Genomic DNA, 14,639 nt, shown 5'->3' with positions numbered 1-14,639 from the left:
TAAGTATCAACTTACAACCCTGTTTATTGGCAAGCATTTCATAAGTATCAACTTACAACCCTGTTTATTGGCAAGCCTTTCATAAGTATCAACTTACAACCCTGTTTACTGACAAGCCTTTCATAAGTATCAACTTACAACCCTGTTTATTGGCAAGCCTTTCATAAGTATCAACTTACAACCCTGTTTATTGGCAAGCCTTTCATAAGTATCAACTTACAACCCTGTTTATTGGCAAGCCTTTCATAAGTATCAACTTACAACCCTGTTTATTGGCTAGCCTTTCATAAGTATCAACTTACAACCCTGTTTATTGGCAAGCCTTTCATAAGTATCAACTTCAAATACATAAAATTTCAATTTCATTGTAAAAAATGGTGCAGTTCTTTTTACTTCTGACAACAACAAAAATTACTTCTCTTAAAATTAGCCTTCCCTCCCCTAACAAATTATGAGTACCATATACAATCAACTGCAAACTGCACAGGACCCAAATCTGCCAGCGCATAATGTGCCAACAGATCTGGATCTACATTGTTTATTTGGATCAGTCAGTAGAAACATGCAGCTGGACCTGACTTGCATGCACGTATATATGGTATATGGCATGGTATATATGGCATGGTATATATGGTATATGGCATGGTATATGGCATATGGCATGGTATATATGGTATATGGCATGGTATATAGGGTATATGGCATATGGCATGGTATATATGGTATTTGGCATGGTATATATGGTATATGGCATGTGGCATGGTATATATGGCATGGTATATATGGTATATGGCATGGTATATATGGTATATGGCATATGGCATTGTATATATGGTATATATGGCATGGTATATATGGTATATGGCATGGTATACATGGTATATGGCATATGGCATGGTATATATGGTATATATGGCATGGTATATATGGTATATGGCATGGTATACATGGTATATGGCATACGGCATGGTATATATGGCATGGTATATATGGTATATGGCATGGTATAGAAAACTGAACATACTTGATTGCCACAGCGAAACCTTGGAGTATTTCTCCAGCATTGGGACTTGTTATATGAAGACCGAGTATCCTGCTGTTACTCTCTCTGTGACACACCAGCTGAAAGGGAGAGAATCTATATACATACAACAAACAATAAAATCACGTTCTTCTCAAATGGAAGTGACATTTGGAATTTACATGAATTTTGCATTCAGAGATAATAGAATAGATGCAGTAAGAATTGGAATTTACATGAATTTTGCAGTCAGTCATAATAGAACAGATCCAGTAAGACTTGAAAGTAACATGTAACTGCTGTTCAGAATTTAGCAGAAATTCATTTTTGTACATATGACGCTTTTTCCAGTTTTATATTGCTGAATTATTTTTTCTATCTTTAACTTACTTTTTAAAACAATGCACTTGCAGATTAAGTCCAAATGCAACTGCATATAAATCTGGGTCTATATAGCTGTTTGGTTGAAACTAAAGGTTGTTTAATTGTGTTTCTATTTTGAACAATATTGTGTATTGGCAACATTCCATGAATGTGAGAAGCTCTTTCTGTTAGGATTTGCTCTTATACAGTCTTGGGGAGAAGGCCTTTCTGTGATAGTTTTTATATATTAGTATCAATAGCTATACTTCATGGGAGATGAGAATCATTTGTAAGTTTCCCACTTGGTTACTACAGAAGCCACCCCATTGCTAACGAGCCACCTCACATTTCTTGCATAGCATATCCTAAGAAACAGTCGATTTTATAGTAAATTATGTTTATCAAAGAAATTTTACATAATCACATTAACATTTGGAATAAACTGTTACCTCCCAAATCCAGTCTTCGCAATAAAGACACAAAAAATAATCTTTCCCATCTCGAGGTCATGAAGACTAGGGGAAGAAACTCTTACAAATTACCTCCCTTGCCGTTGACAGGCGGGTACACATTTACCAGCTCTCCACTACTTAGTCAATAGGAGTAAAATATAGCTACTTTCATCTCATCCTCCACCAAAAAGTGCCAATTAGTAAATAGGAGTAAAATAAAGCTACTTTTGGCTCATTTTCCACCAAGTGCCAATTAGTTAATAGGAGCAAAATGTAGCTACTTTTGGACTCATTTTTCACCAACAAGTGCCAATTAGTAGGAATAAAATATAGCTACTATGGGCTCATTTGCTACCAAACAGGAACCAATTAGTCAGTAGGCGTAATATATAGCTACTTTGGGCTCATTTTCCACCAAAAAGAGCCAATTAGTCATTAGGAATAAAATATAGCTACTTTGGGCTCATTTTCCACCAACAAGAACCAATTAGTCAATAGGAGTAATATATTGCTACTTTGGGCTCATTTTCCACCAACAAGAACCAATTAGTCAATAGGAATAAAATATAGCTACTTTGGGCTCATTTTCCACCAAAACAAGAACCAATTAGTCAGTAGGAGTAAAATATAGCTACTTTGGGCTCATTTTCCACCAACAAGTGTCATGTGTCTAATAGCACTAATAAAGCTACTTTACATTCATTTTCCATCAACATTTCAATTCAACAATTGCAATGTGACCAGTCAAATATAGCTACTCTGGGCTTATTCTGCACCAGCAGGTGCCATGTGACACATAATTGTCAAATACTGCTTACTTTAGGTTCAATCTCCACCGATAAGTGCCAATTGTCTAACAGGAAATATATAGCTACTTCAGGTTCAATCTCCACCTGCAGGTGCCATGTGACCAACAGCAGTAATATAGCTTCTTTGGACTCATTCTCCACCAATAGGTACCACTTGTCTAATAGGAGAGATATAGCTACTTTAGATTCAATCTCCACCAACAGGTGCCATGCCACCAATAGCAGTAATATAGCTTCTTTGGACTCATTCTCCACCAATAGGTGCCACTTGTCTAATTGAAGTGACATAGCTACTTTAGGTTCATTCTCCATGAAACAGTTGCCAATAGTAATTTGAGAAAATTAAAGTCATTTGCATGTTTCCACAGAAAAGCCTCTAAATAATATAAAAATATGTACAATCTTCTGTGTTTTCACTCTCATTAATCATGCCTGCTAGAATAAGTAAAAGTTCTCATACCTTCACATTCATCAATCATGCCAGCTAAAATAGGTAAAGTTTTCACTTTCAACAATCATGCCTGACTGAATAGGTAATAGTTTTCATACCTCCTCATTTTTCACGTATTCTTTTGCTCAGTCCTCTGAATTTGTTTGAAGCAATAATGTAAGTAGGTCCAATATATTTATATAAATATACACATCAGTGAATAAATTAAACAAATAATTACATTAATTAATATAACAATAAATAAATCAGCAAACTTACAAAGCTACAATTTGCAAAAAGCTATAAATGTTTTGTTTATTCACAATATTCTTGTGATATTGTAAAACTTATTTCACTGCATAAGGAAATAATTCTACAAAATTATAAATTGATTGAATTTTAGTAAGCTTCAACATTTTCAACATAAACAATGCCATTTTCTACATGTATAATGTTCATTATGATGAAATAAAAAAGTAGGAGAAAGAACTGCCAATAAAGAAAACACTTCTGACCATAATGTATATACAATTTTGTTCTCTAATTTCTTAACAAATTCATTTAATTAGTAGTCGTAATCAAGATTATGATGTGCCTAATAAAAACAGCACAACATAAAAGCACTATTTCTTCTGAGAAGTAATTTGTATTCCAAAGAAAATTATTTAAAAAAGCCAATAGTTTTAAGGATTTTCTGAACATACTGAATTCAGAGAAAAGGAGAAAAGTAATCATAATGGCATAAGTAATACATTTCTACTATTGATACACTGCTAATCCTTTTTCTGGCACTAGCCTCCAGTCTAAAGTGATTTCCATCCTCCAATGAATAACTGAAGGACTTAGAACAAAAATATTATGATCCCAGTCAGGTGCCATGGATACTTAAGTTATCTGGAATATCAACCTTATTTTCCTTGGACTTCATGTGGTTTTCACATGTTCCTGAGCATGAGATGATTTTCATCATTTTAAGATGTTTTCAGCCTCAGTTGCTATCAGTACATTTTGTGTTGCATTATTGAATTTGAAGTTTTCTTTCCAGTTACTGATCAGTGTTCTTTCTTGTTAATTTTTGGGGTTTCTGTAAATACTGAGCTTTTCTAAGCTCACTGGTAAAGCAGTGCTTCATATTTTACACCCTCTTTAGTTCACAGTGTCATGGTAAGTTTAAACCACCATAAATATGTTCCTGTTGTATGTGTGTGTAGGGGTCTGGGGGCAATATTGTACTATTTTACTATAATATTAGCTATATTACTCAAATGAGCCCAAAGTAGCCATATTACTGTAACAGATATTTGTTTCAATGTCACAGAAAACAAAACTGTGAAACACCTAGTGTTAAGAATTCATGGGTTTTCTTGCAAGTATTTGACTTGACCTGTTGTTTATATGCATGATAATGACAATTCTTCCAGGCAAGACAAAATCAAGTCAACAGTTGTCTCAATGCTATTTACCTTAATATAACACTGAGAAGCATCTCTTCCTGGGACAGTGAATTCTAATGGTTTGTAAAATGCATGGTAAACCTGGAACGAAAAACACAATAATCTGAATGGTAATTCAGCAACAAAGTATCACCTGATACCTAGTATTTATTGTAAGGACAGACAGAAATGGAAACCTTTTTACAAAATAACAGTTTTATCATTCAAAATGATGCAGTCGACATCCTTAGGTTGTATTATATCTGTGTCCTTTCCATCCTTAAATCCAATCCTTTGCCAGAACTCACAGGAAGATTTATTTTGAATTCGTGGATTAAGGCTGTAGGATGTATATGAACTATCACCAAGACAACCATGCCTACTCATTGTAATATCACATCAGATGAAATCAGAATATCCCTAGTTGACACTTACCCAATTTGAATTGACATTAAGGTTTTAGTGCATACTGAAAATCTAACTGAAAAATGCTCACATCAGATGAAATCAGAATATCCCTAGTTGACACTTACCCAATTTGAATTGACATTAAGGTTTTAGTGCATACTGAAAATCTAACTGAAAAATGCTCACATCAGATGAAATCAGAATATCCCTAGTTGACACTTACCCAATTTGAATTGACATTAAGGTTTTAGTGCATACTGAAAATCTAACTGAAAAATGCTCACATCAGATGAAATCAGAATATCCCTAGTTGACACTTACCCAATTTGAATTGACATTAAGGTTTTAGTGCATACTGAAAATCTAACTGAAAAATGCTCACATCAGACGAAATCAGAATATCCCTAGTTGACACTTACCCAATTTGAATTGACATTAAGGTTTTAGTGCATACTGAAAATCTAACTGAAAAATGCTCACATCAGATGAAATCAGAATATCCCTAGTTGACACTTACCCAATTTGAATTGACATTAAGGTTTTAGTGCATACTGAAAATCTAACTGAAAAATGCTCACATCAGATGAAATCAGAATATCCCTAGTTGACACTTACCCAATTTGAATTGACATTAAGGTTTTAGTGCATACTGAAAATCTAACTGAAAAATGCTCACATCAGATGAAATCAGAATATCCCTAGTTGACACTTACCCAATTTGAATTGACATTAAGGTTTTAGTGCATACTGAAAATCTAACTGAAAAATGCTCACATCAGATGAAATCAGAATATCCCTAGTTGACACTTACCCAATTTGAACTGACATTAAGGTTTTAGTGCATACTGAAAATCTAACTGAAAAATGCTCACATGTTTAAATTATGAAGAGTGAAGTTATGTAATGGATATAGTGGCTCTCAGATTTGTATGAGATATAGTGACTGTTAGATGTGTATGAGATATAGTTGCTGTCAGATGTGTATGATATACTGGTTGTCAGATGTGTATGATATACTGGTTGTCAGATGTGTATGAGATATAGTGACTGTCAGATGTGTATGAGATATAGTTGCTGTAAGATGTGTATGATATAGTGCTGTCCAATGTGCATGAGATTACTGGCTGTCAGATGTGTACAAGATATAATGGCTCTCAGATGTGTATGATACGTAGTGGGTGTTAGATGTGTATGAGATATACTGACTGTCAGAAGTGTATGAGATATAGTGACTGTCAGATGTGTATGAGATATAGTTGCTGTCAGATGTGTATGAGATATACTGGCTGTCAGATATGTATGAGATATACAGGCTGTCAGAAAGGTAATTGATATTAAGCCTCTGTATGATCCTGTAAATCATACAATTTGAACACCCTTGTCAGTAATAGTACTAGTTGGCAGTCCATCATATGTTAGGACTTTAAGCGACATAAGGTGGTATGTTAATTGTTCTCCAAGTGTTTTGGCAATTCTTTGAACTTTATTATTATTATCTTTATAATACTTACAAAAAATGTCGCACAAAAATTTTAAAGGAAAACCCTCTCCAAAACTGATTCTTGCTTTCTTTTTTGCTATGCTAATGACTGATGCAAATCTCAAATATTTTACAATTTGAATTATATCTTAGGTCTCAAATACTGTACAAATGCAATTACATCTTAGGTCTCAAATATTGTACAATGCAATTACATCTTAGGTCTCAAATATTATACAAATGCAATTACATCTTAGGTCTCAAATACTGTACAAATGCAATTACATCTTAGGTCTTAAATACTGTACAAATGCAATTACATCTTAGGTTTCAAATATTGTACCAATGCAATTACATCTTAGGTCTCAAATATTGTACAAATGCAATTACATCTTAAACAACCACTTGTAGGAAGTGGAAATACTGTCTTCTTAGGATAGATGGCTGCTTAATAGAGACTTAACATGAAAATACAGGTTGCATCAAGAACCTTGAAAAAGTGGCTGTTTAAAAGAGGTGACTGTTTGATTGAGGTTACCTCTTCAACATGTTTGACTCTATACTGTTAAAAACTGTGCATAATAAAACATGTGACTAGACCATATCTCATATCCATTTTTACCTAAATTCTCCTAATTTGCATGTTATCATGGTTCCCAAGCTTTTCTAAAGAAAAATTCCCAAGTCATTTCCAGGGTTTTTGCAGGATGAAATTACTTTTTCCCATGCTCACATATAGCCATTACTGAATGGAATTAAAAAATATTTTAGATTATAAAACACGTTTTTTTCTTAATCTAAAGATATTTCTCTTTCCAGGCCCTCCAAAACATCGAAGTCAGAAAAGATGATCATGCACAAAACCACAAAATGTATCACATGAAACAAGTTTGATTATATTCCTATAAATTGGCATGTAAAGTCCTTTCAATGTACAGAATAAAAATTCTAACTTTATTTTACTGCATTATGTTGCTAAGTGGGAACAACATAATGAACATAAAGTGTGTTTTGTTTCCTTTCAAACCTTTAATTCTAAAGAATTCTATAGCAATATATATATATATATATATATATATATATATATATATATATATATATATATATATATGCATCAATAGAAAGTAACATTTCCTATTACAGTATGTACATATTAAAAAAACAATAAACGCAATTAAAAGTTGAACCCTGAATTTATTTGTGCCAATAAAATCCCAAACAAGATTTTTCAAACAACCTAACCTCCTTAAGACGATCTGGTTAAAAACCAATCATTTAGAAAACATTTTCAAAAGGGTTGATTTAAATTTTGACAAAAGACCTTGAAATTATATACTGTTGTATAAACAAGGACTGAATTTTCTGTAAAATCAACTTTTCTTGTAATTCATTAAACTGAGTTTCCTCTGAATATTCCCACCCTATTTTTCATATTTGGACATTTAGGTTGGGGTGTGGGGTCATTGCAACTGCATATCCCCAAAAAATTATTTGCTGTCACCGTGTGGTAGCGACATATAGTAGTCACTTATCAGCGGGCCTAGAAAATTTAAACTTATGTTATATCGACTCATATTTGCATGATATCGATAAGAAAATGATTTATTTTCTCAGAAATGGCAAGTATTATAATCATTATGTCGTTACTCCACTGACAGACAAGACTAAACTACAGCGTAGATGAAACCTGACCCAGTACTTGCCATTTGCAGTACTAGTAACATGACTTCACAAATTTCAACTGACAACATCGGAAGTCCAATAGTCATGTAATATCAACAGCAAACTCCTTTATAATGTTGTTGTACAGAAATTCAATTATTTTAAATGAAAGTCAGATACTTTTTGTAAAAACCAGCAATCTGGCCAGTCTGATTTATCAAGCAGAGAGCACATGTCAACGTGGTAGTCTCGTGATACAAAAAAAACTCCAGAAGTTGTTCTCAGAATATATAAATATGGAGAATTTTGTGTTCTTTCGTTTTTGTATTTTTATTACAACCAGTATACGACTTTCATTTAATATTTGTGTATTTTTTTCTCTACAACATTTAAAAATGTGAGTTGTTAGAGTTGTGTTGTTGTTGTTGTTGTTGTAGGGTTTAATGCCATTTTTCAGCACACGATAGGCTATACATGACAGCCAGTATTAATGGTGGAGGAAGAACCCGGGAAATCCCCAGAAAGAACCACCGACCCTTGAGAAGCTACTGGCAAGCTTTCTCACATACCCATATTAGCCGAATCCGAGACTCGAACCTACGCAGACAGAGGTGAGATGGCAGTGATCCGTAACGGAGAGCGCTTTAGACCACTCGGCCACTCGGGGCCCCGTTAAAGTTGTGTATTCATGCAATTAGCAATGCAAATCGCAAGTACCAGGTCACATTTCATCAACAACGTAGTTTTATCTTGTCTTTCAGCAGATTAAAGACATAACGATTTCAATGCTCACAATTTCTGAGAAAATAAGAAATTTTCATATCGATTTTATGCATGTATCACTTGATCTAACAACGTTTAAAGATTGCTAGGCCATCCGTTTAGCAGCCATGCTTTGCCACCACCATGTTGGCCTCTTGTGGTACTAGACTGTCTTCATACCTTCCACGTAAGGAAAGATACGGCTATCGAGCTGACTTTGAAAATAAAAGTCTACTAGACGAATCTAATCCACTGGGCATTTGGATTGACTCAGCATATGTTTATTGCAAGCACCCAAATGATCCATAATGCACCCTCCAAATATTCTGGTTAGAACTCGATAAATTTAACTCATGATCAGTTTAGTTACAACTGAATTACGTGATTGTTATGGGCATCAAGTTGTGAAGGAAAATTCACTGGTTTTTCTGGACTTTCATCAATATTTGTAACATTCAAGAACTTTTCACGGTTGGGACGAAATTATAATTTCTCCTGACTTTTTCCTAATTTCCCGGTAGTGTGGGAACCCTCATGTTATGATTCCCTGAATGAGCAAAACACACTGTTCCTTCACTATAATGATGTTCTTTGGTGCAAATGACCGCTTGACAAGTGAGGCCACCTCATACAGATATATGTTTAACAAGACGTTTTAAAATCATGCATAAATAGGATAGTGAATTCAATTTTAGTAGCAATAACAGAACCAATGTTAACCATTTTGATGATATACAAGACCAGACGTACTTGCCTCATAATAGAAGCCGTGGTTTACTGATGAAATGGATACAGAAAAGTGCCTTTCCCAATGACAGACTGAGGCAGCCAACCTGAGTTGGCCTGAAAGGGCAACAAACCCATGACCTTTTGATTACAAGTTCAATGATCTACCAAGTTACTGCAGTTCCCTCTATAGCAATGCTCAGATATGTTTTGCTATAAAGGCATACAGAAACTTTCTTCCAGAGAACAGATGCCCTCATCCTCATTCTTACTAATGAGCACACTTGTCCACTACACTGTTTATGGTTTTTATCACATGCAAGTCTGATTCTAAAATGGGTTAAAACCATGGAATTATTAGTTCTTTGATAAACGTAATCAGTGATAACTTTTGCAAGTCAATCAATTGCAACTGATTTCTTAGTGATATCCACATTTATGGTAATGCCTTTTTTTTAATCTATGTAATTTAAAAGCTTCCTTCTTAATGAGTTTGTATGTGAGAAGTTAAGAGACTCAGACTGTCCAATTTTTATTTTTTATTTAATTCTAGTCAGACAGTGTAATGACCATCTAATTAAAATAGAGAGCTTCTAATAATAAATAAATCTGATAGGCATCAATAAGAACTCATGATCTTTTGACCTTATGATTTTCTAGTGCTTTGAAATTTCTGAAAGCAACAAATGTCAAAAAGAGCGTATCATTAGTAACAATAACTCTCCCCAACACAAAACTCAATGCTTATCTGATAAAGTCAATCAAAATAAGTAGACTGGAAATTCCAAAAGGTCACTAAAATAGAAACTTTTATTACTGTGTGTCAGATCTCTGTTAGACATAGATCTTTATTTTAATCAGACTGGTTTTATGCTTTCCACAGATAACTAGTGTTTTCAACCCCTGCCAAATCAGATATTTACATAAACATGTAATTACTTTTCAGTTTTATCCTGTACAACCAATTTTTACTCAGTTAGGACAAGAAGATGAGTAATTTTTTCCCGAACCCCACTCAAAAGTGATATATCACTGAACTGTATTCAACTGGCATGTGAAATTCCAGTATCTAAAGAAGGGTTATGAGACACAAATCACATTTCTCACAAAAGTGGGACCTGTAAGATTATGTATAAAAATCAAACTGTCAGTGCTAACTGAAGTAAAAACTTACTTCAATATTGTCCTCTCCATACTTCTGTATTGCTATTTCTTCTGACATCCCAACTGAGCCAAACTCCAAGGGTGTGAAGACAGTTGTTGGGACCTGCAACAAAACATAGCATGGTGTCATGATAAAGTGTTGTTTCCAAACTATAACTGTCTCCAGATGACTTGGATGTTTTCTATAAATAAGGTGTAATTGGAGAAATTTTAGCTCATTATGCGAAGGTCAAATTTCCAAGAGGCCAGAACTTAATCAAATTTTGACAGCCAAGAGCAAAAATCAAGCTCAGCCACTGCTTTCTTTAGAGTAAGCTCCCTGTAAAAACAGGGTTTGAATTCATTGAGTTCATATGGAAAATGAACCTAGTAACAATGTATGCACCCTCCAAAGAATATGGCAGTTACACAAAAAAAGAAATTATCCTAATAAGCCAGTAAATTTTTTCTTTAAATCTTGGTATTGTAGTTAGCAAAAACCCACTGAATTTCAAGTTAAATGCAACAGATAATTAACTAAATAAAAAATACTAAATATTTGCTGCACAAATCAGTGTCCCAAATGAACAAAATCCAAAATATTTATCTTCTATAATTAGGAAGCCACTGTAGCTCAGTTGGCAGAGCACTGAACTTGTAATCCAAGGGTCATCTGTTTGATACCTGTTCAGGACAGCTCAGGTTGGATACCCTGGCATATCAATAAGAATGATACTAAGCTCACATTTCTTTAGCATGTTAGAGTCAATAATGTGCTAAAAATTCTCTAAAAAGCAACAAAAACATTCTCACAATTTGCTTTCAGTATCTTTAAAGTGACAAGTGTTCTCAAAGATGAATCCTGCTTGTATATCTGTATAATAATTTTGTTACTTTTTTTCTCATGGGTGTGTACAGCATAAGATCATGTGATTCATGTTAGAGTATTAATTAATGCAGAACAACTCACCTTTTTATTTCTCCACATTTTGTGATTGAGGGTGGAGAAAGAGAGAGAGAGAGAGAGATTTATATATGCAGTTGTCTTTTGGGAAAAATTTCCTTGCTATCTGAAAAGAATGTGATTATTCAGATGATCATAGACATTTGCTAGTCCTAAAAATGTATGATGCATGATGCCAAATCAAATTTGAAATAATACTGTCATAAAACCAATACCTGGTGAACTTTATGAAAATATATATTCTGCATATGAATCTGAACTTTAAAGTTTTATACTTTTGTTTAATTTAAGACTACATTATCTACAGATACATTCATTTTTGATACAATTTAACACAACTTATATTTTTAATGATAATATGCAAGTCAGTGACATTGTACTCCCTACTGTGAAAACAAATGCTGAGCAAGTTAATCAAAAAACTGCAGTTAGACCTGATCAAAGTGAAACAAAATGAGGAATGTTCGATTAGTTACATAATGCATGAGTTCTCATTAATGTACGATTTCTATCAACATCCACAACATTATAAAGAGATATTTAATACTTGAGAATGCATAGTTCTGCCAGTTGCTGCATGCACATACAAAGAGAATAATTATTGCTAGATGCTAATTCACCATACATTTTCAGAAATATAAAGATTATAATGAACTTAAATTCATTATCACACTGAATTTCTACATGCTGTATAGAAATGAAGATGCATTCATACACTTAATAACAGATGTGTGTGCATGGGCAGGGACACTACATAAATGGTTATTAGTTTCAGGTGAGAGTGAGAGAGCATTACAAAGATTGTGTATCTTTACCCTGTCTTAAACTATTTTGTATTAATTATGCAAGTACAGTTGGGTTTTGTGGTTGTTGTTTTTAAATCACAAATGGTTGCAAAAGTCATACTAGATACATGAAGGTTCACAACGACTTTAAAAGATAAATGTTCATGTGCAAACTAATAACCCAGCACAATTGACAAAACTGAGCTAGTTTATAAAGTTGTGTATATATTCAGTCGTTTTTTTGTGTGTGTGTACCACCATTACTGATTACAGATAAAAAAACATGGTTAAAAAAACATGGTTAACGTTTCAGTGGCACATATCAGTTCATATCAGTTAAAAAATCCATCTAGTTTATCTACTAGTTGCTATGTCAAAAGATGTCATAAACTCTAGAATGACTAATGTTGATAGGGTGTTCGCAGTGCATGCAAATGATAAAATACTCCCTCCTGCTGTATGGACTGGGTATATCAATATTTGATGAATCATTCTCTCTCATGTTGCTGTTTATTTTTGCTAGATTTGTTTGTTTCATCATGGGCATGATTATGGAACTAACCTAAAATTGTTTGTTGGTACAGCAGTCTGTGGACAAACAATCTCTACATCCAGCAATGAACCTACGCATGCACCTCTGCCATTGCTTGGCCTTATGTAATGCATGTCTAGAATACAGGTAACCTTCAAAACTGAGTTTAGAACCACCCGTGTTGCTTATGATGATTTCTATTTTGGAATGATTTCTTTGACACATAACCTTGTATTTTCATATCCTTTCAATGAAAATTTTTTTTGCCCATATTTGAAGCCATAGAAAGTAAATCCATTTAGCACAAAACAGGGTTTCATTTCATTTATGTACTTGTTTAAAAAGTAATTAGAGACCAAAACCAAAATTTGGCTTTTATATCTTATCAAAACCATAATGGGGACCCGAGTGACCAAGTGGTCTAAAGCGCTCACCATTAAGGATCATTGCCATCTCACCTCTTGAGTGGGGTCAAGTCTCAGGTTCAGCCAATGTGGGTATGTGAGAAAGCCTGCCAGTAGCTTCTCATGGGTTGGTTCTTTACGGGGTTTTCCCAGGTTCTTCCTTCACCATTAATACTGGCTGCCATGTATAACCTATCTTGTGCTGAAAAATGGTGCTAAACCCTACAACAACAAGAACTTATCAAAACCACAATTTCCTGTCAGAGAGAAGCTTTGAATAATCTAAATGATCTCAATGTTATTTGTTTTACAATCCGCCTGAAAGACTTCATTTGCTAAACGAATGTATTTTTTCTGTGATGTTATCAATACACTGTAATTATTAATAGCAATGAAGAATTATAAAATATGATTTTAATACATTTTTTGACATGTCTTATGATAAATTTGTGTGACAGAACAAAAAGTCAAACATCAAAGACAAAGGGAAGTTAGCCTGACTGATCTCCTTTTAGAAATCAACAGTGCCATTTATTTTATCCTAAGCATACTGCACCATTAAAAATTATTTTAAAAATTCTGTCATGACTTTTCATCTTGTTACTTTATGTGTAGTCGTGACTCTGTCCTAAGTGGGCTGTGACATTTTATTGTATACACCTTGCAACATTACAACATCACAGAACAAAATCCACAAAAACAATGTGAAATGAAATGAGTTTGTTAACAGAAGCAATGGGATTATCAAGATTTGTAAGCATTATTTATTTCTTTAAAAAATAAAGCTAGTAAATGATGAAGTAACAATGCAACAAATTTAATTATTTTACAAAGAGTGAATGGGATATGTGTAGGCATGTAAAGTGTCATAATCTGCTTATCAAATCAACCTGGGGGGCCCCAAGTGGCCGAGTGGTCTAAAACACTCACCGTTCCGGATCACTACCATCTCACCTCTGTCTGCGTTGGTTCGAGTCCAAGGCTCGGCTAGTGTGGGTATGTGGGAAAGCCTGCCAGTAGCTTCTTGTGGGTCGGTGGTTCTTCCCTGGGTTTTCCAGGGTTCTTCCTCCACCAGTTATACTGGCCACCATGTACAGCCTATCTTGTGCTGAAAAATGGCATAAAACCCTTGAACAACAACAACAACAAATCAACCTGCATAAATATTTTTTCTGTTATACTATAAAACATGCAGGCACTATGTAAAAGAAAAAAAAATATATAAAAAAGTGCACATTATATGTACAAAAATATGGTACACTGTT

General features: G+C 34.0%; 1 protein-coding gene across 3 annotated transcripts in view; it reads right to left on the bottom strand.

The window, feature by feature from the left end:
• The window catches only part of LOC149771433 (thioredoxin reductase 2, mitochondrial-like), a 62,915-nt gene that overhangs the window by 7,172 nt on the left and 41,104 nt on the right, over window positions 1–14,639 (bottom strand). For all 3 annotated transcript variants that reach the window (XM_089948480.1, XM_089948478.1, XM_089948479.1), the window contains exons 14-16: window positions 10,721–10,813; window positions 4,539–4,610; window positions 1,025–1,122 (exon numbers count right to left, since the gene is read on the bottom strand). In XM_089948480.1, coding sequence (XP_089804606.1) covers window positions 1,025–1,122; window positions 4,539–4,610; window positions 10,721–10,813 — 263 coding nt within the window. The remainder of the gene's footprint in view (window positions 1–1,024; window positions 1,123–4,538; window positions 4,611–10,720; window positions 10,814–14,639) is intronic.

Source organism: Sinohyriopsis cumingii, unplaced genomic scaffold (genome assembly GCF_028554795.1).
Source record: "Sinohyriopsis cumingii isolate HCF-2022 unplaced genomic scaffold, ASM2855479v2 utg001869l, whole genome shotgun sequence".
In the NCBI taxonomy this organism is placed as follows: domain Eukaryota; kingdom Metazoa; phylum Mollusca; class Bivalvia; order Unionida; family Unionidae; genus Sinohyriopsis; species Sinohyriopsis cumingii.
Note: the sequence above shows the minus strand (reverse complement) of the source record. Positions and strands in the feature narration are given on the sequence as shown.